Source organism: Stegastes partitus, unplaced genomic scaffold (assembly GCF_000690725.1).
Source record: "Stegastes partitus isolate 25-593 unplaced genomic scaffold, Stegastes_partitus-1.0.2 Scaffold90, whole genome shotgun sequence".
NCBI lineage: Eukaryota > Metazoa > Chordata > Actinopteri > Pomacentridae > Stegastes > Stegastes partitus.
Window position 1 is genome coordinate 555,130 of NW_007577821.1, and position 22,727 is coordinate 577,856.

General features: G+C 39.6%; 1 protein-coding gene across 2 annotated transcripts in view; it reads right to left on the reverse strand.

Annotated features, from left to right (window-relative positions):
* The window catches only part of col11a1b (collagen, type XI, alpha 1b), an 85,456-nt gene that overhangs the window by 42,883 nt on the left and 19,846 nt on the right, over positions 1–22,727 (reverse strand). For both annotated transcript variants that reach the window (XM_008277161.1, XM_008277160.1), the window contains exons 5-26: positions 20,495–20,623; positions 16,425–16,514; positions 15,983–16,081; positions 13,375–13,680; positions 12,159–12,224; positions 11,146–11,187; positions 10,714–10,776; positions 8,315–8,389; positions 7,950–8,033; positions 6,609–6,665; positions 5,980–6,033; positions 5,809–5,862; positions 5,344–5,397; positions 5,153–5,206; positions 4,086–4,139; positions 3,939–3,983; positions 3,099–3,152; positions 2,968–3,012; positions 1,835–1,888; positions 723–767; positions 298–351; positions 152–196 (exon numbers count right to left, since the gene is read on the reverse strand). In XM_008277161.1, coding sequence (XP_008275383.1) covers positions 152–196; positions 298–351; positions 723–767; positions 1,835–1,888; positions 2,968–3,012; positions 3,099–3,152; positions 3,939–3,983; positions 4,086–4,139; positions 5,153–5,206; positions 5,344–5,397; positions 5,809–5,862; positions 5,980–6,033; positions 6,609–6,665; positions 7,950–8,033; positions 8,315–8,389; positions 10,714–10,776; positions 11,146–11,187; positions 12,159–12,224; positions 13,375–13,680; positions 15,983–16,081; positions 16,425–16,514; positions 20,495–20,623 — 1,623 coding nt within the window. The remainder of the gene's footprint in view (positions 1–151; positions 197–297; positions 352–722; positions 768–1,834; positions 1,889–2,967; positions 3,013–3,098; positions 3,153–3,938; positions 3,984–4,085; positions 4,140–5,152; positions 5,207–5,343; positions 5,398–5,808; positions 5,863–5,979; positions 6,034–6,608; positions 6,666–7,949; positions 8,034–8,314; positions 8,390–10,713; positions 10,777–11,145; positions 11,188–12,158; positions 12,225–13,374; positions 13,681–15,982; positions 16,082–16,424; positions 16,515–20,494; positions 20,624–22,727) is intronic.

The window sequence follows — 22,727 nt, forward strand, 5'->3', positions numbered from 1 at the left end:
GCTAAATAAAAGCTAAACTAAATTATCTGACAAAACTGCCAACCCACTGTTTTTCCTGAGCTGTGCCACTTTTGATGAAGCTTTGAGAGCAACTGTAATTAGATACTTCACTGTAAAATCCAAATTATCAACAAAATGGCACAATACTTACAGCTGCTCCTTTTTCGCCTGCAGGACCCTCTTTGCCTGGGTGACCCTATAAAAGCAGTTAGAGAGATTTAGCAGTCGATCATGTTGTCAGTTGGGATTTTGTCTGGATGACAGAAAAATGAAAAAGACATCAGATGTGTTACTCACTGGAGGGCCGTCAGCCCCAGCGAGGCCAGCCAAGCCTTGTTTCCCTTGAGGTCCCTACAAAGTGAAAGCAATAAATAAATACAGGTAATGGATNATAGATAGATAGATAGATAGATAGATAGATAGATAGATAGATAGATAGATAGATAGATAGATAGATAGATAGATAGATAGATAGATAGATACAATCACTAACAACATGTTCTAAGTCAGGCAAAGTAAGTGCTCAAGCTTCTAAAGTGTGTGTCAGTCTACTATGCCCAGCTTTATGTATGCTTCTGCTTTCAAAGAAGCAAGTAAAGGTCTATAGCTGAGCAGCAAATGTGCAGAATCACTTATGAGCTCTTGACTGAAACATTCACTTATTGCAGCAGCAGAGCAGTGGTGGAGGGCTACAGGGGTGACTGCATTCCCTTTGTACTTACTTTTTCACCAGGAGGCCCAATCGGACCTTGAGGACCAATAAGACCCTGAAAGACAATGGAAACAGATTTGCAATGAGAACAGTCGGCCATATACAAGTGGACCTATACGGTATGCAAAACGATGGGCTACATTTTGGGTAAAAGAACATCTCTTATGTCAGTTTGGGGATGTCTGTACCTACTTCTGTATTTCTAATTTGCTTGTTTGTAATGTAATCACATTCTCTTCCAGCCATTCTACCCAAGGTTGTACATTCAGCTGTGCAAAGGGAGGTTCCTTACTTTCTACAGTCATTTTAAATCTTGAAGACTTCTTCACGATTCAACCCATGAATAATTTTTTAAAAAGAGTAACAGTTAAAATAAACTAGCTGTGTTATTTTTCAACGGGCCACTGCTTTCGCTGGAAGGCATCAACCTGTCTCTGGCCAGGTATAACTGTAATGGACAAGTAATAATGCAGTCTGTATACCATCAGCATAGGTTCCTACTAATACTTTCCACAGAAATGACGCCATCCTGTTCAGGCTGTGAGCGTCAGCAGAACTGAAAATCTCACCTGGCAATGGTGATTTATCCCTGGCTAAAATATTGGAGGCACTGTGTTCTATTAAAGATGACTCAAAAATGGAATATTTGTGACAGTGCCACTAAATGGATCATGAAATTAGATTAAATACTATCAAATAAGCACAATATGTTGAATCTCAGCAGGACAGAAAGGATGCATTTCTTATTTGTGGAGATACAACGGTAGTGAAAACGTGTCAAGTCTTTGCTCTTCTTGGTGAGTTTTGTTATAAAACTGCAGAACCTAACAAAAGGAGGCTGGACAAGGTGAAAAAAGGGAAAGAAGAGCTAAAGAAAATATTTGTCTTGACTTTTGATTAAGAAAACAGGACAGCAAGTAACCATTTGAGAATGTAGTGCTCCCTGTTGCACAGTGGATGAGACAAAGAGGATAAAGCAGGAAAAGGGGAGACAGGCAGGGAGCAAAAAGAGGAAGGAAGAGATCAAGAGAATGAGCAAGAAAGGAAACAGCAAGCGAGACAGTGATCAGAAAGGGTCTGAATAAAGAGATAGATACAGAGAAAAGAAAGGAAAAAACTTACATGTGGACCAGGCATACCCTGTTGCCCAGGAGGCCCCGGCTCTCCTTGTGGACCCTGCACATAACAAAAAAAGAGGCAATTAATATTTCCAGTCACTGGAATTGACACTGCAGCTGGTTTTATTTTAATTCACGTTTTCGATTGTGTGCTTTAATTTGCACCACCAGCTACTGAAAAACAACAGTGTTGCAGAAGAATTCAGATCATTTGGATGAATACAATCAAATACTACTAGAATTTATATAACGGCACCAAGGAGCAAATCCTCCAAAGCCATAAGGCACATGACTAACTCAATAGTTAGTTGTCTGGCATCCCTGCTCACATTTAGTGCGCTACAAACCAAACACATACATACAACAGATGCGACCCTCGCAGAGAAGTCTACTCCAGCTGTTACAACAAACACTAAATAAAAGATCTATTCAGAGAATTTTGAATCACCTGACTGTGGATCCAAATGGAGTCAGTTCACATGTTGTTTTCTAGTAAAGGATGCCTTAAAACAACCATGTTAAACTGTCTTCACAACATAGAGGCTTAGTAACCCACGAGGAAGCTCTATTAAATAGAGACTTTCAAGTTTCTTCTTGTTTATTTACTTACTTACTTACTTACTTACTTATTAATTAATTTATTTATTTATTTTCTGAGATCAATACCAACTTTCAAGATATGAATGAGAAACACACTAAGTTTCTATTGTTCTATGGTTCTTCTACAGCTGCTTGTTTCCTCTGCTCAATGCCTCAGTGACCACAGACAACATGTGGGCTTGTCTAACCTCATTTAACCATCCCACTAAGACCTTCCAGGAAGATGAATGTATGGGGCAATTGACACACACATGCTTTTCCGTTTTATTCTTTACACAAGCTCAAGACCTCCTCAGCTAGCAGAATTTGTCATCTACGGGAGAACATTTGAGGGGTATGATAAGAGAATCCCTGCTATCATCTTCAATCTTTAACCAACAAATGAGCCATGACCTTCATTCTTGTCATGCTACATCAGTTAAAGGTCACTGGCAGGCCCAGTGACAACGTGGCTGCTTAGGTGGTCCTGACATATGTGTCCTGACGCTCTGATTTTCTACTTTGGTTTTAAAAGAACAAAAAACAAATATTTCTCACCATGTTTCCTTTGGGACCAGCTTGCCCATCAAGTCCAGGAAGACCCTAAAGAGATCACGATTTGACAATGAAAGTTTCTGTTGAGCAAGAGCTACATGATGAGCAGTATGAGGCTTGAGTAATAAACTTACACGCTGTCCGCCAGGACCAGGAGACCCTCTGGGGCCGAGCAAACCTCTAGGACCCTGTAAACCACAAATTAAAGTTAATTATGTAAAATAAGACCTAAACACAGATTTATGACATTCATTTTGTGTGAAACTGGGTATTGTATTCATAAATATGTTGGGCGTAAAATATGATACTAGTAAACTGTACGTAAACTTAAGTGAAAATTCTGTGCAGTGAATTCTCAATGACTGCCCTTAATGAGGAAAAAAACTGACCTCATGTGGTCACATATGGAAACTGCAGATGCAGAGTGCTCACAAAAGTTTTGTCTTTTGTTACAATCTTAAGTCAAACTCCTAAAATCAGTGCACACACTTTGCTCTTTCATCTTATTCATAGTGTATGATGAAACACCGTGAAAGCATTTAGTTAAAATGATGGTGGTGTTTGGAGTATGACAGGGAGCAAACTATTTCTCAACTCTATGGTCCATTTGAAAAGCACAAAGCAGAATATGGCAGTTTCTCATGGGTAATGACAGAACAACCCCTTTCTTGGTTCTATTTTCTGATCTGTTATGCACAGCCATTCTGTCATGGCAAGGTCGAGATTACAAAGGCAATGGTCCTTGCAGGCAGGAATGTCGTTACAGTTGCAGAGGAGGGAGGATGGCGAGGCTGTGTTTTTCAATAATTTACAGAATTATTATTGAGGAACGAATGGGGGGTATAAGGTCCATGGTAGCAAGTAAAATGAGTGACATATTGTCATCATATTGAAATCTTTGCCTGGATGTTTTTTAAGCTTCAGTTTAACAAACTTGTCTCGCTGTGTTATCAGATGAAAATAAATGTGCTTACACTCTCTCCAGCCACGCCTCTCTGTCCAACCTGGCCGTCTTCACCCTTTAGTTAGAAACAAAACTAGTGGGTCATTAAGGAATGCAGAGTAATGGTGAAGAAAGCTGTGAACAGGGTAGGACACATGGTGACTGGAGGGCTACTTACTCTTGGACCATCCTCTCCTGGAGGTCCTGGAGGACCTGAAGTGCCCTGTTCTCCCTGGAGAGAAAATATCAGAGAAGAAAGATATCAGCAAAGACTGGGAGTGGTCGAGTCACAACATAGTTCATGAGCTTGATGTGTGCGGCTATAAAGGAAAAAAAAAAAAATCCTAATTTTCAGTTTTTGAAAAAAATGTGAAAAATTCTGAAAAAACACACAGAAGATGCTTTAAAGAGAGCAACAAAAATGGGCAACAGAACTGCCTTTAATCTACCATAAGCATGGTCACCACAACTGGCATGGACCTATGGTTTCCACTATTTATAGTGCCCAATAAGGATTGGCCTACCTCTGTTGGTCCTGTAATTACTTAGTATAGGATAAGGCATGAAAGCCTGGCTAGAAATACCCCTCTGTGATCTCTGTCCTCTCTTTTTTGGGCTCTCTATGTAGGTCCAAATTTCACAAACACTAAACTCAGCACTCCTCATTTGCCTTCAGGCCTGGTTAAAGGCAGCCCAAGTGATTCTGGAGTTGGCCACACCTCTCTTAACTGGGTCAAATGCCCAAATGAGTTCACTGGTTCAGAATTCACATCTGTCAGCACTTCAGAGTACATAAGATGGATGGAAGGTGGCCTCTGAACTTCCCATTAGCATCTATTGTGGGCAGCTGTGGCTCAGGTGGTAGAGTGGACACTAATTGCAAGGTTGGCGCATGCTGAAGTGTTCTTGGCAAGGCACACCAAGTTACCCCCGATGGCAGGCGAGCACCTTGCAAGGCAGCTCTGTCGCCATTGGTGTGAGAATGTGTGTGAATGTGTGTGAATGGAAAACATTATTAAGCGCTTTGAGTACTGCTAAGGTAGAAAGGCACTTAATTTAAAAGAGCAGACCATTTACCATCAATGCTGCGGTAAGGACAGGGTAGAGAGCAGCAATGAGTGAGATCAATGAGTGTTTAGAAATAGATCTAGAAATAACAGACTAGGGAATGTTATTTTTGGAGACAGAGTGAACTCTTAGCGATGTTTGTCATCTGACTAAACAAACTCTTCTCGTCATACTTACTCTATGTCCCTTCTCTCCAGGAAGACCAGGAAGGCCGTCAAAACCTCGGTCACCCTAAAAAAAAGCATGGTATCAAACATTCAGCTTTATCCATCACAATGGCAGGTGCCACTTTTTCAAACACAGTCACTGCCAGCCAACTTATCAAAAGCAGACACTGTTTTTTCCGGAAAACTTTGTGTGCACTTTACCTTATGGCCTGCCTCTCCTGGCATGCCTCGTGCACCATCAGCACCGTTACGACCCTGGAAGACATGCAAATATCAAGTCAGGTTACATAGAAATCCCATCAGAAAATATTCCGTTACCTTGGATGCTTGTGGAGAATAAACACAGCAAAGATGGTAGAATTGTTCCAAGTGGTTTGTGGTTAAGTAAACATTACTTTATAAATTATAACAACACAGAGAGACAATTATTGGCTGCAGCTGACTTATTTGAAATAAGGCCAAGAAAATTAACAGATCCTTCTGCTTGAGTACTGTAGCATTGATCTATGTGTACTTGTGATCCTAAAATATTAGAAATTTGTGAATTTAAACACGTTCTTCTGTTGTAACAGTACCGGTCTAGAGAAGATTAATCAACAAATGTAAAAAAATATATAAAAGGCTTCTAGTTGAACTTGGTACTTGCTTGGTACTAAGTACTCTTACCCTTTTTCCTGCTTTTCCTGGTGGACCAGTTGCACCCTGAAGACCTCTAGGTCCCTATGGAGAGAATATATATATACATCAATATAAAAATACATCTTATCCTAATAGTTGCTTCTGTTGAAATGTACAGAAATGGGAAAAAAAAGAGGTTTATTGTACTATTCTTCTTACCTGTGGCCCAGAGTCGCCACTGTCTCCTTTCAGTCCGGGAGAACCAGGACCTCCCTATTTAAAGATATAAACACACACATTTAATGAATGATGTCTTCAGTGAAGCCAAATATTTTGTCATCTCATCATTTGGAAACCAGTATAATCTAAGTTGGACAACAACCGAATGTAAATCTAAGCACACAAAATTTAACGTTTGAAACTTGGATTGTGCATGTACAACAAAGACGCATTCACAAACATATTTCAAAAATCTTGAAAAATCTTTGTGTTGTCTAAGAATTACATGATTGATGTAACACTTGTGTGTTTTTTGAGAAAGAATCCATCAGCTCGTATCCGTTCATGAGATAGTACGTTATATGTCACATCACAAGTAATACGTGAAAAATCTTTTGTGTATTTATTTATTATTCATTCAAAATACATGCTATCAATTGATGGAATTAAATAACACATGCTGTGGCTACAAGTCAGCACAAAGTGTAAAATTAGAAATACTTTGAACTGACTGCCTCACAACAAGTTATATCATTTAAAATGTTTCTTAAAAGTTGTGAAATTACATGTGTAAGTTGACCAGCGGTGTGTTGGTGTCTATGTGTAAATGGATATAAACAGCTACTCACCACAGGACCAGATCTTCCTGTCATGCCGGCTGGCCCTGGAGGACCTCTCATAGCCAACTGTGGATCAGACAGAAAAAAACCATAAACAATCAGCCACTAACTGTGGAGATACTCCTGTATAGTGTGCGTCTACATCAGTTAGATGTTAGGATAATATATGATTTGTATTAGAATTGGAGCAATGTCAACAAAATAAGAGGCCTTCTGCAATCAGTCTTTTGACATCCCATGATATGATCTGAGGTCATCTCTTCTAGATCTTTTTATCAATGTACATATAAATAAGTGAGCTTTATTTTAATGTCTTTTTGTCTAGATTTTATCAGGATGAAGACCAGCATTTGAAATGCACTGCTAGCAATACTCATATTGCAAAATGACTGCGGCATGCATGCTGAAATGCTTCCTGTAGTTCCTGCAATAAAGCAGGAATTTGTGGTATTAAGTTGGACACCACATTTGTTCAGCTAACTGGTTGAGATCTGCAAATAATCAAGAAAACACTAATAAAAGTTTCCCATTTAGTCTCTGTAAGGAATGGAACCGTACAATGGGCAAACTTTACTTTGTTCTTGTTCACAGTTTACATTCTCATGTTTGCTCCAGCTCATGGTTGACCACAGCATGGTTCTGCCAAAAAAGTAGTGTGGAATTTATTTGGAGGGTGATTACTGAATGACAAAACTTGCTAATTCAGAGGAAACCAATTCATAGGCTACCGATGGCAACACAAGAAGGCCCTACAATGTGCACCCATAATTCACTTTGTTTATTCCTTTCCTCAGGCTAAACCTTTGGCACAAAAGACATATAGAAAGGTGACAAGTGCTTTTTAGACATTACTAAACACCAGCTTTGGCAATCCTCCAGCTCCATAGAGTCTTGTGAAAGTGTGAATATTCAGTGGTTGTGCAGCACTTAATGACCTCCATGTGTCTGACTATAGATCACACCTTACTGAAAGCCCAAAATCCAACCTGTTTTTCAGCAGTGCTATGGTTGTCAGGACCCCTGAGTGGGTGTGAACATCTGTTGCAGCTTTATATACTACCCAACCTGACACAGGTCCATATCTTTAGGAATGTAGACAATTTATAGGATGAGTGGGACTTGTGAATGGTGATCTCTCTTTTCATTATTTAGAACAATTTATCGGTTAATTAAAGTGATTTTGGTCACAGAGTATATCACATAAAATCAAATCAAACTTTGCACCCAGGTTGCATTCAGTTTAAGTTAAATCACAGGGTTGCAGAGCACACAGGATATCAGAAAACCATGATAAAGTGTTCTCTAAACAGATGCCGGTGCACTGGAGTCCTGTTTACCACTGATACTTACCCTAGCCTGAGATAGGATGGCCTGAGCCTGAGCTTCCTGGGCTGTAACCACAGGTCCCTTGTGTGCCTCACCACCTGCACGGAACTGTCAGCCACAAAGCACAAGAAAACACAATTAAAATCAAATTGACTTATGTTATTTCTACAGAGCGAGCCTCTGAATAGTCCCCCCACTGAGTGTGTGTTCAAATCTTTGCAGTATTCTGGTAAACCTTTAAACCTGGCAATCCTTTGGCTTACTGGTGATGAAGTAAACTTCCTAAATGAAGTGAGTTGATGGGCTAGAGCCTGAGATGAAGGATGCACAGTATGTGAGAGAAATAAGACAGACAGCCCAGCAGGCACGCGGAAAACAGAGGGACTTACTGGAAGCATCAGAATGGTACCTGGAGGCCCAGGGACACCGTCTGAACCAGGAAGACCAGGACGCCCTGGAGGACCCTGGAGATTCAGAGGAAGGACAGAGAGTTGTACAAAGATGTCACATCTCAGTTTGACTGCACAGGACAACTTTAGCTGATATTGGCAACCCAACCAAACAGAATAAAATCCACATTAACTACAATAATGCTATTCAAAAGAACTTACAGTGATACAAAATTGTTGTGAGCAAAGATGTCCTTATTTTAATGAATTCTAATAATTCGGTATTGATTTTTTGTTTGTAGTCATATATTGTTACACGAGAAAACAATGCAGAAACTGAACAACTAATCTGTTCACAGCAAACCCTTGTTTATCTATAACAATAACTTTAAAGGGAATGTACTTTTGCTGCAGTCTGCATTGTTGTTGTTTATTCTAATCAGACAACTGACAAATCCTATTAAAAAGAATAAGGCAAAAAATTCAATCACAGGCAAATGCAAAGTGTGTATTTTTATTAAGCTGGCCTAAGGATACTGCCTGAAGGTGAGCACTGACTTTATAACAGGACTAAAAATCCACAGTCGTGGCCCTGTGAGGCTACAATGTTCATTTAATTCACCAAAACAAAGTTGTTCAGTGAATGAAAAATGAGGACTTTTGCTATTCCTTAATTGTCACCACAAAGTGAGGTTGGAAATGTGTGGCCTACGAGTGGCACCAGAAGAGCAATCACCTTCTCACATCAATTAGAAATGATAAATTATGTTTATGATGACAATTTGAGAAAATCTCAGACCTAGCTTGGCGACTTTCATCAGTCTAAGCTATATTTATGCTTATAGCTTGAGGTTGTAATTTAGATGTCTACAGTGGTGTCTCTCATCCTTGTTGTACTCTGTCTGCCTCGACTGAGGTTCAGACGTGCTTTGAGCTCAATCCTATCATTAGCATGCCAACATGAAAATGTTAGCATTACTTTTTTACATGCCTACCTCAGCATGGTAACATGTTAGCAACTTTAAGCAAAAGTCTGAAGTCTTATAATGAAGTTAAGGCTGAAAGTATTTAGAAAATAGTTGTCGATGAGTATTGTCACGAAGTGTTTAACAAGTGGGAAAACATGTTTGAGGTAAGCTAGAGGGTTGGAGAGAGTCACCAAATGCATTACGATTCATCCTCTAAAGATCATAAATGTCTGCACCAAATGTGATGGCAGGGTTGTCGAGATATTTCAGATACATCTTGCAAAAAAGCAAAATGTCACAATAAAGTTCAAATACTAAATAACGACAGTTAAATTATATTGTTGCTAGATTTTGATTTTGAGAGAAAAACGTCAAGCCTAAGTAGTACCCACTGCTCCCAAGGAAACCAGGATCTATTTAGCAGTCTTGTCATGTGCAGCAATCTCAGACTGGCTCAAATTGATGCCATGTGTTCCCGTCTGCCTTTTTCTAGTGGCGGAGAATATTCTCCATCCGCTGCTGTACCGTAAGCACAGCGGCATCTAGCGTTAATGATGGTCCTACATGGGAAAGTGGTGTTTAGGTGGAAAAGAGGGAGAGGGTGATCATGAGAGAAATGAGCAGATCAAACGCTGAGTGCAGACGGATACTGCGCAACGGAAAACCACAAGTCACTTTTAATCCCCCTGTCAATCCTCAGCAAGACTGTCTCTCATGGGAGGAAATGAAGGGAGGGGGAGAGATGTTTGGACCGAGAAAATATTTTTTGATCACTTAGACCCTGTGGAACAATAGGCCTTTTGTGCTGGTTGGTCATACTGGAGGAGGCGTGTTTGGGTATTTATTATTTTTTTGTTGGCAATTGAATGGTTAAATTCAAAAGACAGAAGAGATAAAAGAGGTATCACCACATTTCATTAAAACAAGCTGAGATCTAGCTCTCTGGAGGGGACCAGCACCCATTCTGTGTTAACCAACCAATTTGGATAGATTACTGAGGTCATTTAGGCTTTAGCATAACTTAAAGCAAAACTCCATGAACCTCTCAGCATTCCCACAGCATACAACCCAGCTGTTTCTAGTAACTGAGAAATTGTCTTAGTTACTATATTGACAGTTTATGGGCATCTCATTTTCTTGTGCCTGCTGCAGTAGCAAGCTGCGTCCAATTGTAATATTCATTCCATGGCAGTGAAACGCTACTTCACAGTTTTCCAGTGAAGAGGACAGCAGGAAAACAAATGACGGGGAATCTAATGTTGAAGTTGGTATTTCAGTGTGTTTTTATCATTTATAGTATGAAAAAAAGTGCTTTGGTTGGTAAATATTATTTTGTTTTTTAATTAACATTCATGATGAACAGGAAATGAGTGACAGAGCTCCTCAGACACATCTATAGTCGAGTGTAAAATGAGGCCAGACTTCACTCACCCTCTCACCAGGATCTCCTGGGGGACCTGAGGGACCTTGCAATCCTGGGGTACCAGGAACACCCTGAAACCAGACACACAGACACACACACGCTTAGCATGTTGTCCCAAAGCTACTGCTAACCAGCATTTCCACCACAATCAATCCATCCAATACTTCACATGCATAGTCCAACAAATACAGAAGCAAAGACATGGGTTTAAAAGAAATAAGCCTCAAAATACCCCCCTTCTTTCTCTCTCAAGCACTCACACACATGGAGACACAGACATACACACATTCATGCACAAATTCACATTTTGACTGTCTCTCAGAACTCAAGCTTCACTGGCGATCAGGGCTGACGCTCTTTCCATAAAGACATTTTTTCCCTCTTTAGCTGTTCTCCATCTGTGGAAGGCAGACAGGAGTGTGGGAGAATGTGATACTCACTGCTTGGCCGGGGGCTCCTTGGGGTCCTTCTATAAGCATCCCCTGAAAAAGGAAAAAAGTGGATACAGTAGCATTATAGGGTAGCCTGTAAATCCACAGGCAACAGAGAATGGGGGAAAAATAGACAGACAGTGAGTGCTTTGGGTTTGAGGTTGAGGAGTTTACTTTTAGCTAAATGCTCAAAATGTTAACAATGCTGCTGCTATCTGATGTCGTATTCTATAATGTGCATGCGGTCGAAGATTTGGATGAAAGCTCGTGGTGGTACAGACGGAGAAATCTTAACTGCTGGTGCTATTTCAGCCAATGTTCAGCCTGTAGTGGTAAATTGTATAGGAGGCGCTGTAAAGATTTCTGTGGCATTTTGTGTAGACAGTGGGCATTTAGTCTATAAGCCTTATCAGCAGGGAAGATACTCTTGGCTTTAAAATAAATAAATAAATAAAAAATCTCTCTCTCTATATATATGTGTGTGTGTGTGTGTACATATGTATATATATATATGTACACACACACACAAACACGTAGGTGCAATTGCATTTTTTAAAGACAATTTTGTTCTCGAGAATGGATAAAAGAAACCGCAGTCCTCGGAAAATATGCAGATAATCTGATTCAGGATTTTTATAGACTTATAAATCACTGCATGCCACTGAAAATCTAAGTTGACATAAAAACTAGTCAACACCAATTTGAGAAATATGCCACTTATCTGAATGTTCTGTTAGTTAAAATGACAGACATAATTTTTGATAGATAGCTTGTTAACATTACTTAGCCAGACAGACAATTAGATACACCTGTGTGTTTCTTGCATCTTACAGCACATCCATAATGTATTATATTTAAGTTTGAATCTATTCTTGGATGTATTCCTTTCTACTAAGATTAACTTGGATTTATGTATGTATTGAAATGCATCCATTTAGGTATTCAATGAGAAATAGCTTCGACTGTTTCCCCTTTAGGTATATTGTCAGAATTAAGACACACAAGAGTGACATTACACTTACTGGCTCAATGACAGCAGGTTCACCCTTCTCTCCTTTTTCTCCCAGGTAGCTGTGACCTCCACCCATCTATGGACATAAGACAGAACAGGTAAGTTCTGTGCACAATAATAAGGCATACATTTACATGGAAAGTCAGAGCACCAGCAGTTTGAAAGCCAAAAATGCAAAATGTGAGACCAATGAGCAGCAGATGTCGTGCTTTGTGCCCCGGGTGTCATTTCTTTTATAGAGGTTACTTTAAAACACAACAAAACCGCAAAGAAAAGCTCAGAAAAATACAGTCTATTGTCCTGCACGCTTTAAAGGATTGAGGTAGTTCTCAAGGCAAAAAGCAGCTTTTTTTTTCTGCCTGATGGAAAAATGAACCTCCAGAAGCATTTTGCAAGAGGCTATAATTTAGAATTAGGGCCGACTTCTATTTATTAAGTGTCCTTAAAGCCAGGAACTGAAAAAAAAAGGCCTCAACTGTGCACAAATGTAGAGGTTGTTACCTGACACTATCCATACAATGACTTCACATGAAAGGAATTCAAAAACTAACTTCAGCAGTGAGTCCAAAACCCACTAGATTGTACAGTTTAGCGTAAAGAGGAAACCGGGACTTAATGAGAAAGCCATATAGAAGGGCAGAGATTGTAGAGTAGAGATCGCTAATAGAGCTGTTCAGATTAATGCAAAGCAGACAGATATCAAGCCAACATCCAGATACAGACTGTGTGTCACTTCCTACCCCTGAAAATCTGGAATCCCATGGCAAAGCAGAAGGCTGCAAACAAGCCACGATAGACACTGACTCAGCTATTTCTGTCTGGTTTTAGATTCGGATCGAGATGGTTTTGTGAAAAAAACTTTTTGCTAAGACTTTGTTCGTCACCATGTAATCCAAACAGATCACTGGTGGGATAACAGGGAGAGGCATGTCTTTGAAAAACCGCAGAGGTCACTGGGATCATGAGGTTATAGAGGGTGTGCCTGTGCTGACAGCTGGGTTGACATCTGTTTATCTGTGGAGGATAAGGTGTGTGTTTGTGCTTGTTTGTGTATTTGTGTTTTGTGCTTGTATATGAAGAATTCTTCAAGCTAAAACCATTAGCAACAACAAACAGGCCACTGCACATACCCCATCAAACAAATGTCACCAACATCTTCTCCATCTTTCCACATTCCTGAACACCACCTCCGTTCTCTCCCCACACCAACAGTCCTAACCACTTACACTGCTCTCTCTGATGTCTGTCTCCGCTGGAACGCCAGGACCAAACTCTTCTTCATATGTTTCAGGAGTAGGCTTGGCGTCAGTGGGGTTGTAATCACCATAATCACCATAGTCATATGGTTTCTCTACAAACTCTTTGTTGTCATATTCCTTCAGGTCATATTCCTTAAACTCATACACGTCAGTAGCAGGATCCACCTTCTCCTTGGGGTCAACTGGGGCAGCAGTTTCCACAGCAACAGTGGGGTCCACCCCGACCTGTTCCACACCGGTGATGTAATCATCCACTATTTCCCCCTCGTATGTCTGGCATCAATCCAGGCATTGCAAAGACGGGACAGGGGTTTTCAGATGGGAGGGAACATTGAGAGTCAATTAGTGCAATGTTACCATGTGAACATCTTCCATGATTCACATGTGTTGTTATATTTGTGTTTTACAGTCAAAGCATTAGTATTTAGCACTGTGTTTAAGCAAACAACATCAGACAACAACTAAGTGAAACTTCCCTAAGTTTCACTTAGTTGTGAATTTATCCATGTTTCTAATTTCAGACAGTATCCAAAATTCCACATATGTGAGAATCCACATATGTTTTGTTAATATGTTACAAACATTAACAACTATGATTGCACTTCATATCAATATCAGTTGAAGTTATTAAACAATTGAAACGTTGATGTTTTGTTAAAAGCAAATACTGTATAATTACAGTATGAAGCATGTACTTTAATTTAATTGCAAATGTTTACACACAAACATTTTTATGAACCGCGAAAGACCCAATGAAGTGAAAATCTGAACTAAATGCGTAAAAATCTGTCCTGGTTAAAAAGAAAAGAACATCCTTGTTTGTACAAAATCTGCGACGCCTAAGAAAAAGTGATTGTTCAGGAACAAACTGTCCTTTGATTTACAAGCATTGTTTGATGGAAAATACCAATCAGTGTCACAGTAGGTTGTGTATAATATCATCTTGTTTAATTAACGTTAAGTTGAGGACACTGCAACGACATGCAAAAATAAAATTCACTTCATGGGATCTTATCATGGTGCAAGACATATAAGGAAGAATGATTAGAAGTTAAACATTCCGTGAGATTGCTTCAATGTCCAAAATGGTCATAAATCAGGCATAACTTCCAAATTTACCGACTCAAGACTCGAATTCTCAACTATTATCTCTCTAGTCCACTTCCTTTTTCCCACTGGCCCAACACCTCAAAAGCTCTCATCATGTTTATTACACAGTATGTAATATGGAATATCACAAGTCTAAATATGTACTGACACAACTCTGCAACAAACTACAACACATTACCAAAATCTAGGAAAGAGCTGTAATATTTCCAAGTTTAAGGGTTCAACCAACCACTGACAACACAAAAGAACAATGCATGTTTAGCAAGAGCATCAGTATTTTGTAAATTCTCTATAGGCTTTATTTCATTGTCTAAAATGTGGTCCAGTGCATAAAAGATCAGACATATGTTCCAGTATGGGACAGCATATGTGTAGTTTTGTGGTTAGCCCCCTGTCCTGTCATTTTGAATGGATCCAATGTCTCAAGCTCACTGAAGCCGCATCATCCACCTCAAGATACGTCACCATGCAATTGGCGTCACTAGCACACAGTTGTATTGTTTTAGTTGAGTCTCCAAATGTTCCTCATTATCTTGCGTTTTATGTGATAGTTCGGCAAAAATTAAGACAAGATCTGCCAAATTGAGAATAACGCAGTGACACAGGGGATGCGTCTGTCTACTGATTTTCCATTGATTCCACCAGTCATGGTTCATTTATTGACAGGTTTCCTGCTTTAGTTTTTTTCCAAGCTCTGTTTGATGGAGGCGGTTTCTCATGAAAATCAAGGGGTGGCGTGAGCTGTTTGATGTTAGTGGGGCCTTGTTGGGTTTCAACCACCAAAGACGGTCATAAAAATATGTTTTGTTGCTGGTGATGCCATTTCATTTTAAATCATTAAACCAGTAATTTAAAAATAGAAATCCGGATGTTAATTTTTAAGTGAATAAAACAGAGAATTTTCCACGATAATAAAAAGTGTATCCCACAGGGCAAAAGTAATCCAGCGTTTCTGTGGTCAAAACCTTTCTGATTTCACAAAAATCCTGAACACAAAGAATGCTAAATTAAAGTACCTAATGAGGTTACCAACCAATTATTTGCAGCTGCAACCCAGTTTTCCTAGAAATCGGTTATAGTCTCCAGAATTTTTCAGTTACCACAATGTCTCATCATCATTCCAAAGCTCCTCAACAGAATCTGCTGAGTGCTCTCTGCCATGTATAAAAGGGCACAACACAATGAACATTTTCCAGACTTCGTATTAAGTCTTGTGATAGGACAATATGAATATTCCATATGTGGTACACGGGTAACCAGAAATATTTAATGCGTCTGTGCCTTCACTGACTGCTGTAGAAGTAATCTACCACAATTATACTATAAACTGCTTTGTAATTGTATGATTATATAGCTCTAAGAATATTTCCCTGCAGCCTAGTGATCAAACATGTTGTTACTTGGTTCATATCACATCCTGCAGAGAAAAATAGAAAAACGTAGTTCTTGAAAAATATGCAAGTACCTGGCCTTGTCCTGCAGTCTCAGTGGGAGTTTCAGGCTGACTTCCGTCCACTGTGGTGTAGTCATACTCACCCGTGTAGTAGTCTCCACCCACATTTGTCTGAAATCAGAAAAAGAACAGCACAAAGACAATTTTAAAATGGTAAATTGCAGTTGTTTATTCTTTGTACAGCACATATTTCCACAACATTGGTATCCCTTTGGGAGGTTAGGGTAGTAATATTATCCTGAATACATCTGGGGAGACTTAGATGTAGATGTATTTAGGATGTATATCATACACAACAGCAAGGGTAAAATAAAGAGAAGTGCCTGTAGAACAGTAAGCCATGTAGTCATGACATAAGAGAAACAGTGAAAGAAAAACAAGAAAGAGACAATGACGGACAATATATATGTTATTCATGGAAACAGCCATGATAACTGTATTAGTAAAGAGTTACCTCAGTCTTGGCTCCTTCATTTGGGGGAGCGTCAGTGGTTACCCCTCCTTCACTGTAGTCATAGAACTCACCATAGTCATATTGAGTGTACTGCAACAAAAAACCCATGGGGGGGGATCAGTTAATTAGTGCGTTCATGTAAATAAAGCAGCACAATGCCTAAAAGGCATACTGTACAATATTTACATGGCGTATAAGAGCTAATGCTTTTGTTTAAACCTTAAATTTAAACCATTTAATCATTAAAGTACTTTGTGTCATCATGCTATTTTTTAAAATAACATGATTCAATGGCATACGGAAAAAGTTCACATCCATATTAAAAAAACCTTATCGATTCGCATATGGATGAATGCAACATTCTTTGATGCTTTCCCTTTTCTGAAACTCCCCAAGTTTCAAAAGGTTTACGTTCATGTCTGTACCAAAGCAAACAGCAATTAAAATTCTTGTTTGCTTCTGACAGGATGTTAGAGGGTTAATACGATGCCTGTGAAAACTCATCTGCCTCTGCTGCTTAATTTGTGGCCTGCAGCTTTCATTAATAGGGCTTTAAAACAGAAAACTCAAGTATGTAGGTAAATAATGTGGAGCATACAGTAGCAGGGGGCAAAACCACGATTGTATTACACCAGTTCTTTCAAAAGCGATTAAACGATCAAGATGCTGTCAGTGGGAAAACAATTTTTTTGACTTCCAAACCTTTAACTGAGTTATAATGTGGCCTGTTGTGTTGCTGGGAACACATGCAACATAAAACAGCAAACACAAAAAACAAGATAAAGCATCGTGCAATGGCTGACTGAGCTGGTACGTTATTTAGGAAATACAGTTTATTATTTTCTTCACCAGTGTTGGATGAGAAAATGAATACTATTCTTGTATCTTGCCGATAAATGTGAAGCTAAAGCCAGGAGGCAATTAGCTTAGCTTAGCATAAAGACCAAAAGTAAAAGGAAAGTGGGGTACTTCTAAAGGTAAATAAATAAGATGACCCACCAGCATCTCTAAAACTCCCAAAATAGTATGTTTAAAGTGTGAAATGTAAAATAATAATAGTAATAATAAATAGTGTATGTGCAAGGCTAGTCCATGCAAAGCTAAGCTAAGCTAGCTGTCTTTAGCTTCCGTTTCATCTTTATGATACAGACATGAGAGTGCTGATCTTCTCATCTAACTTTCAACAACAAACACAATGTGCATCATGTGTTAAACTACTCCTTTAACTGGCTAATGCTGAGAGGCCTTTACTGACAAACTTCCCAAAACCCACACAATATTAGTCAATTTAGTCACCTTATTCATCTGTAAGAAAACTTTTAGTTTTTCTAACGCTGTCAAAACAGAGGCGAGGTAGATTAAGTTAACAGACCAGCCCCTGATATGCAATACTCTATCAGCACAGGGATAAATATTAGTCCCTGGACAACTGCTAAGCTCATAAAAATAATACAAGCTCCACAGCCTGCTGCAATGCTGGCCGGGTCTCTGTTCAGCAGCCCAGAGAGAGAGAGGTCACAGAAGGGAGCAGTCCTGGCCAGACCAACCAGCCCGACGGAGCGAAGGAGAGGGTCAGAGAAAAATACAGAGAGAGATGGAGAATGAAGCAAGGATTTATAAAGATTTATGGTGTTGAAGGGCTTGGCTGAGCTGAAGGCCTTCACCACAGACTTGGATGAAAGATGTAAATACTGAAGTGCACTCATGAGAAAAAGCTCCCTTTTCCTCCTCGAAACCAGCTGCAGACATGAGGCTGGTGACAGAGAAGGCGGTTTGCTTCAGCTCAAGGAATATCTGGAGACGCTATGGTGCCCCCACATTTGAGGAGTTGTGGAATTGTAAAGGTTCAGCTTAAAAATACTGAAGGATTGAAAAAAATACTGTGTGCTTTGAGATTTGACCTTTGACAACAGTGATTTGTCCTGTGGAAGAAATGGCTTCTAGCTGTGGCGGAGCAAATTACATTAGATTACTGAGCTGGAATGTAGGAAGAACATTCCTGTTGTAACTGTACAGAAACCAACAATGAATAAACCAGATTTACAATGTTCTTGAAACAAAACTGCTCCCTGCTGTCTATTTAGAATTGACAAGCTCCTTGTGTTGGCACTGAAAAGTAACTTGATGATGAAACAATATTTTCCAGGACTGGTACCTACTGTACAGCCAATATTTTTGAATAGAGAACCTGCTCCTGATTTTTTTTTTTCTTAAAACAGGGATCTAAAGTCTACTTTTCCAGGTACTGGAAATCTAGATGGGGAAGGAAAAGCTTATATTTCCCTGGGAGTCTGGGCAGAGCCTGCAGAACTCGTTAGTGATATAAATCACGGGGCCACTCCAAAGTGGGCTCAGACTTTGTGGCAGGGAAAAAACAAAAGTTTCCAGTCTGAGCTCATCAGTTATTTAGTGAAATACTGACGGAAAATGTCAGCCAGCAGAAAGGCTTGAACTAGCAAAAATAACAAAAAAATGAAGGTGAAAAAAGAAAAGTGCAGCCGTGACACAAAGCACTGTATTTCAATTAAGAGATCTGGCCAAAGAAGCAACAAGTGATGTTTTGCAGCCAGTGGCAATAAAACTTGTATTTTGATATGTGAGCACGTTACAGCTAGTAAAACGCAGAGCATAGAAAGAGACAGATTGAAGTTGGAATAGAAACTTATACAAATCTGTCCCTTTCTGAGGACTTGCGCCTGGAAGAATGTTTGTAAAACTGTTAATGTAATTTGCAGAAAATATTGTGTGCTTGTTTATTTCTGGGAGAGTGAAAAACCCCTGGATTAAACCAAGGTAAATATTAAAAATGGAATGGGAAACAGGGAAACGTGAGGCATTTAGCTGGCTGATTTTGAACCATCCAACTTTTGATCATGAGCCTAAAAGTGTCACTTTTTCACTCCTGATTTCATCAGGCATCAGTTTAATGTGAAACTTGAAGTCATTTAATTTTGACTAAGAAACTGAAAACTTCCTAGGTTACACTCTAACTCAGTTTGGTACTTTGCATGCTGTTTTGATAACTTGCAGAAGGCTAAGGCTGTTGCTGTGAGTTTTCAAGTGTCTTTATTTACTGTCACCACAATTAGATCCATGTGGGGACGTTAGCTTGACCCCTTCTCTCTATGAGCCCCTTTTCACTGCAGGAACTTATGGGTCATTTTAGGGCAGGTCCAACATTAATGCATGTTCCAAGGGAACAGCAGCCCCCGCAGAACTGCTTTAAGCACAGCTTTGAGGGGGGAGAAGAGGATTTACACTTCTGAGCAGCTCTATAAAAAAATACAATAAAATAACAGAAAAAAAAGCTTCTTTGTGGGGTTCAGTGCTGATTGGTTAAACCCAGAGAGAACAAGCAGCATTTGTTTTTCTCTTTGTCCATTAGCAATCTTTCTTAAATATCACCATCTACAATGTCAAATTCACCATATAGATGAACATAAACCCTGCATTGTGTCTTTTCCTACATGCTCATAGAACTGGAGTAATGTTCAGTAACTATTATTTGTAACTGATTTGGTGCAGGGCTGCAAGGTGGCTCGGTGGTTAGCATCGTTGCGTCGCAGCAAGAAGGTCGTCGGTTTGCATCCCGGTGAGGACACCCGGGATCTTTCTGCATGGACTTTGCATGTTCTCCCTGTGCAGTGTGGGTTCTCGCCGTGTTCTCCGGCTTAAAATTTCAGTTTGTATCTTAAGTCATCTTATCTTTCATACTGATCCACCTTCATTTCTATCTATCAAAGTCTTCCATTTATTTCTCTTACTTTGTATTTTGCTTTCTAGCTTTTACTAAAAACATCCAAGTCAGAAGGCCTCTTTCCAAATTCTTGCAGTCATGCTCCCTAAATCTCAAACTCCAACTCCCATATTTGCTCCTTCCCTGTTTCACTCCTTTATTCCCTCACTACAAATATTCCTCCCTTCCTGTCCCTTTCCACTCCAACCACGCGTAAAATCCTCCTTGCTTCTCCCTCTTCTCTTCCTTCTTCCCTCCCTCAAAATAACTACTCCTCCCAGCTGATCCCGACTCCTAAACTCGGTCTTGCTTTTCGCCCCCTGCAAAGACTGACCTCTTCCTCAGGTTCCTGTGCCTGTGGGGTGTCGTGATGGTTGGGGGTTTCACAGTCAGGGCTGTAGTGTTCACAGTAGTCATAGGCTGCCCTGGGGTCTGCCACTATCAGCAGCTGTTGGATGTCACCCTGGAAGAAGAGAAGAAGTGTGTCAGCAGAAGTCAAGTCAACAAGTTTTACAGACTACAAAGTCACAAAACAGGATGTATTTTTCCCCAACTTCAAATTCCCATGTCATTTCTTGAGTTTTCTTTTCTAATTTAGAGTACCACAGGTCCATAACACGACCATCAGTGTGACTTCTTTCAACTTAATTTCTGAGAAATTAGGTTTTTCCACTTTGGTTTGGCAAATGACTCCAATGCCCAGGAGCTCCACCACTCTCACTATTGAGGAGAGGCTAGTCAGTGGTACCTAAAAGAGCTAAACAGATATCTTCCAGTTGCAGCTGGGAACAAAACACTGAGTTGTTTGATTTAAAATCAAGTCCATTGTTTGAAGCTGTGTTGTCTGAGCCAAATCATCAGCTTCCAACCACTGACAGAAACACGTGATTGGATATGATTGGAAATGTTGTGGAGGGATTGCAGTTAGCTTTTCTTCATACATTTTGTTAATAGCAGGCTTATTTGTTTTTGTGCTTACAATTCAATTGTGAATCTTTGTTTTTGCACATTAATTGCATATTCTTTTGTACATTGTTTCCTTATCGTTCTTGTATGTAACATGTGTGAGTGATTGACTATCTATCTATCTATCTATCTATCTATCTATCTATCTATCTATCTATCTATCTATCTATCTATCTATCTATCTATCTATCTATCTATCTCCTAAAACTGTTGATGGTAAAAATGATCATGGCTTTTACTTCAAAATAATTTCTTGCACTCAGAAAGTTTTTCTCCAGACGCCGATCACTCACACTCTCCATCTGTAGTTTCTTTCATAATTACAAATAGAAACCAAATGTTAATACCCATGAAGTATGCACTTACTCCTTCTTGCTTGATTGCCCCAGCTTTGCACCAGCATGGTGATAATAAAATGTGACAATAAAACAACAAGGCAGATGTTGTACAGTACCAGAGGCAGTAGTCTCTTGACTATTAATTACATATAACTTTATGGGATGAATCAAGGCTTTAGGGGAGTCTGTAAGCTTTTAAAAAGAACTATTGTACAGTTCCCCTCACTCAGCCATTAGGGACGGCAAGTCCCCTTACACAGCAGATAAATAAGCAAGGTCTGTACTTATCTGAGGCCGTCTGTTTTTCATGAGCCTTTGGAAAAGGAAATTAGATCCCCGCTCCCAACCCTTCCATCAGCCAAAGGCTCTTTTTCCATGATAGTCTCCTAAGGAATCTCTAAACCAGGAACTGCTACATCTCTGATCTGGAGAATGTTATCTATACCAATCAACCATATGGGCAACTCAGCTGACCTTTTTCAGAATCCACCTGGACTAAGAAACAATGAGGGCAAATAAACAGGAAAAATAACGGAAGAGCTGCGTGAAGGTGAAGAGAGGTCACATTCAGGGTGGCCCCTAAAGAGGAAGCACAAACATGCAGGTTGCATTAAATTACAGGAGACGACATCTGTAGAAGCTTAGATCTCTGGAACGCATTAAACCATCACCGGCCTATGCTCCCATCATACATGACCAGTACATTTCAACAGACTATTGAAAAACCAAAACAACAACCAGAAGATAAAGACGTCTGACATATTGACTAATGCAGAGCTGTTCAGTAGACTTCAGTCCACCTATTGTTGTGAGCAGTTGTACTTTTTGATCTCTAGTTTCCTCTAGCCAGAACTCGCTTACAGATCCACTTTCATGCAAGAAAAATCCATACATATATTTTATAGACATATATTTTATAGTCTCAGTGACTTAGCAGAGGTAGGAAATCCACACAGTGTAGAGGATCCTGGTGTAAAATGTAGATTAGAGATTAGATCAGAACACACATAGGGTGGTGGGAAAGGTCACCTGGTACCAGCTGAACAAAACAAAACCTACAACGACAAACAGGTCTTAAATGAATGACTCAACTACAACTACTGCATGCTGTCCGTTTTATAATTTAGAGCAAATGAACCCAAAGCCAAAGCATGAAACACAGAGTGTTTAAAAACACAGAAACAAACCTGTCTGCTTAATTCTATCTGTGTTATTATTTTAAGCTACATGTGTGTGTGCATTCAGAAATAAAAGGTACTGCAT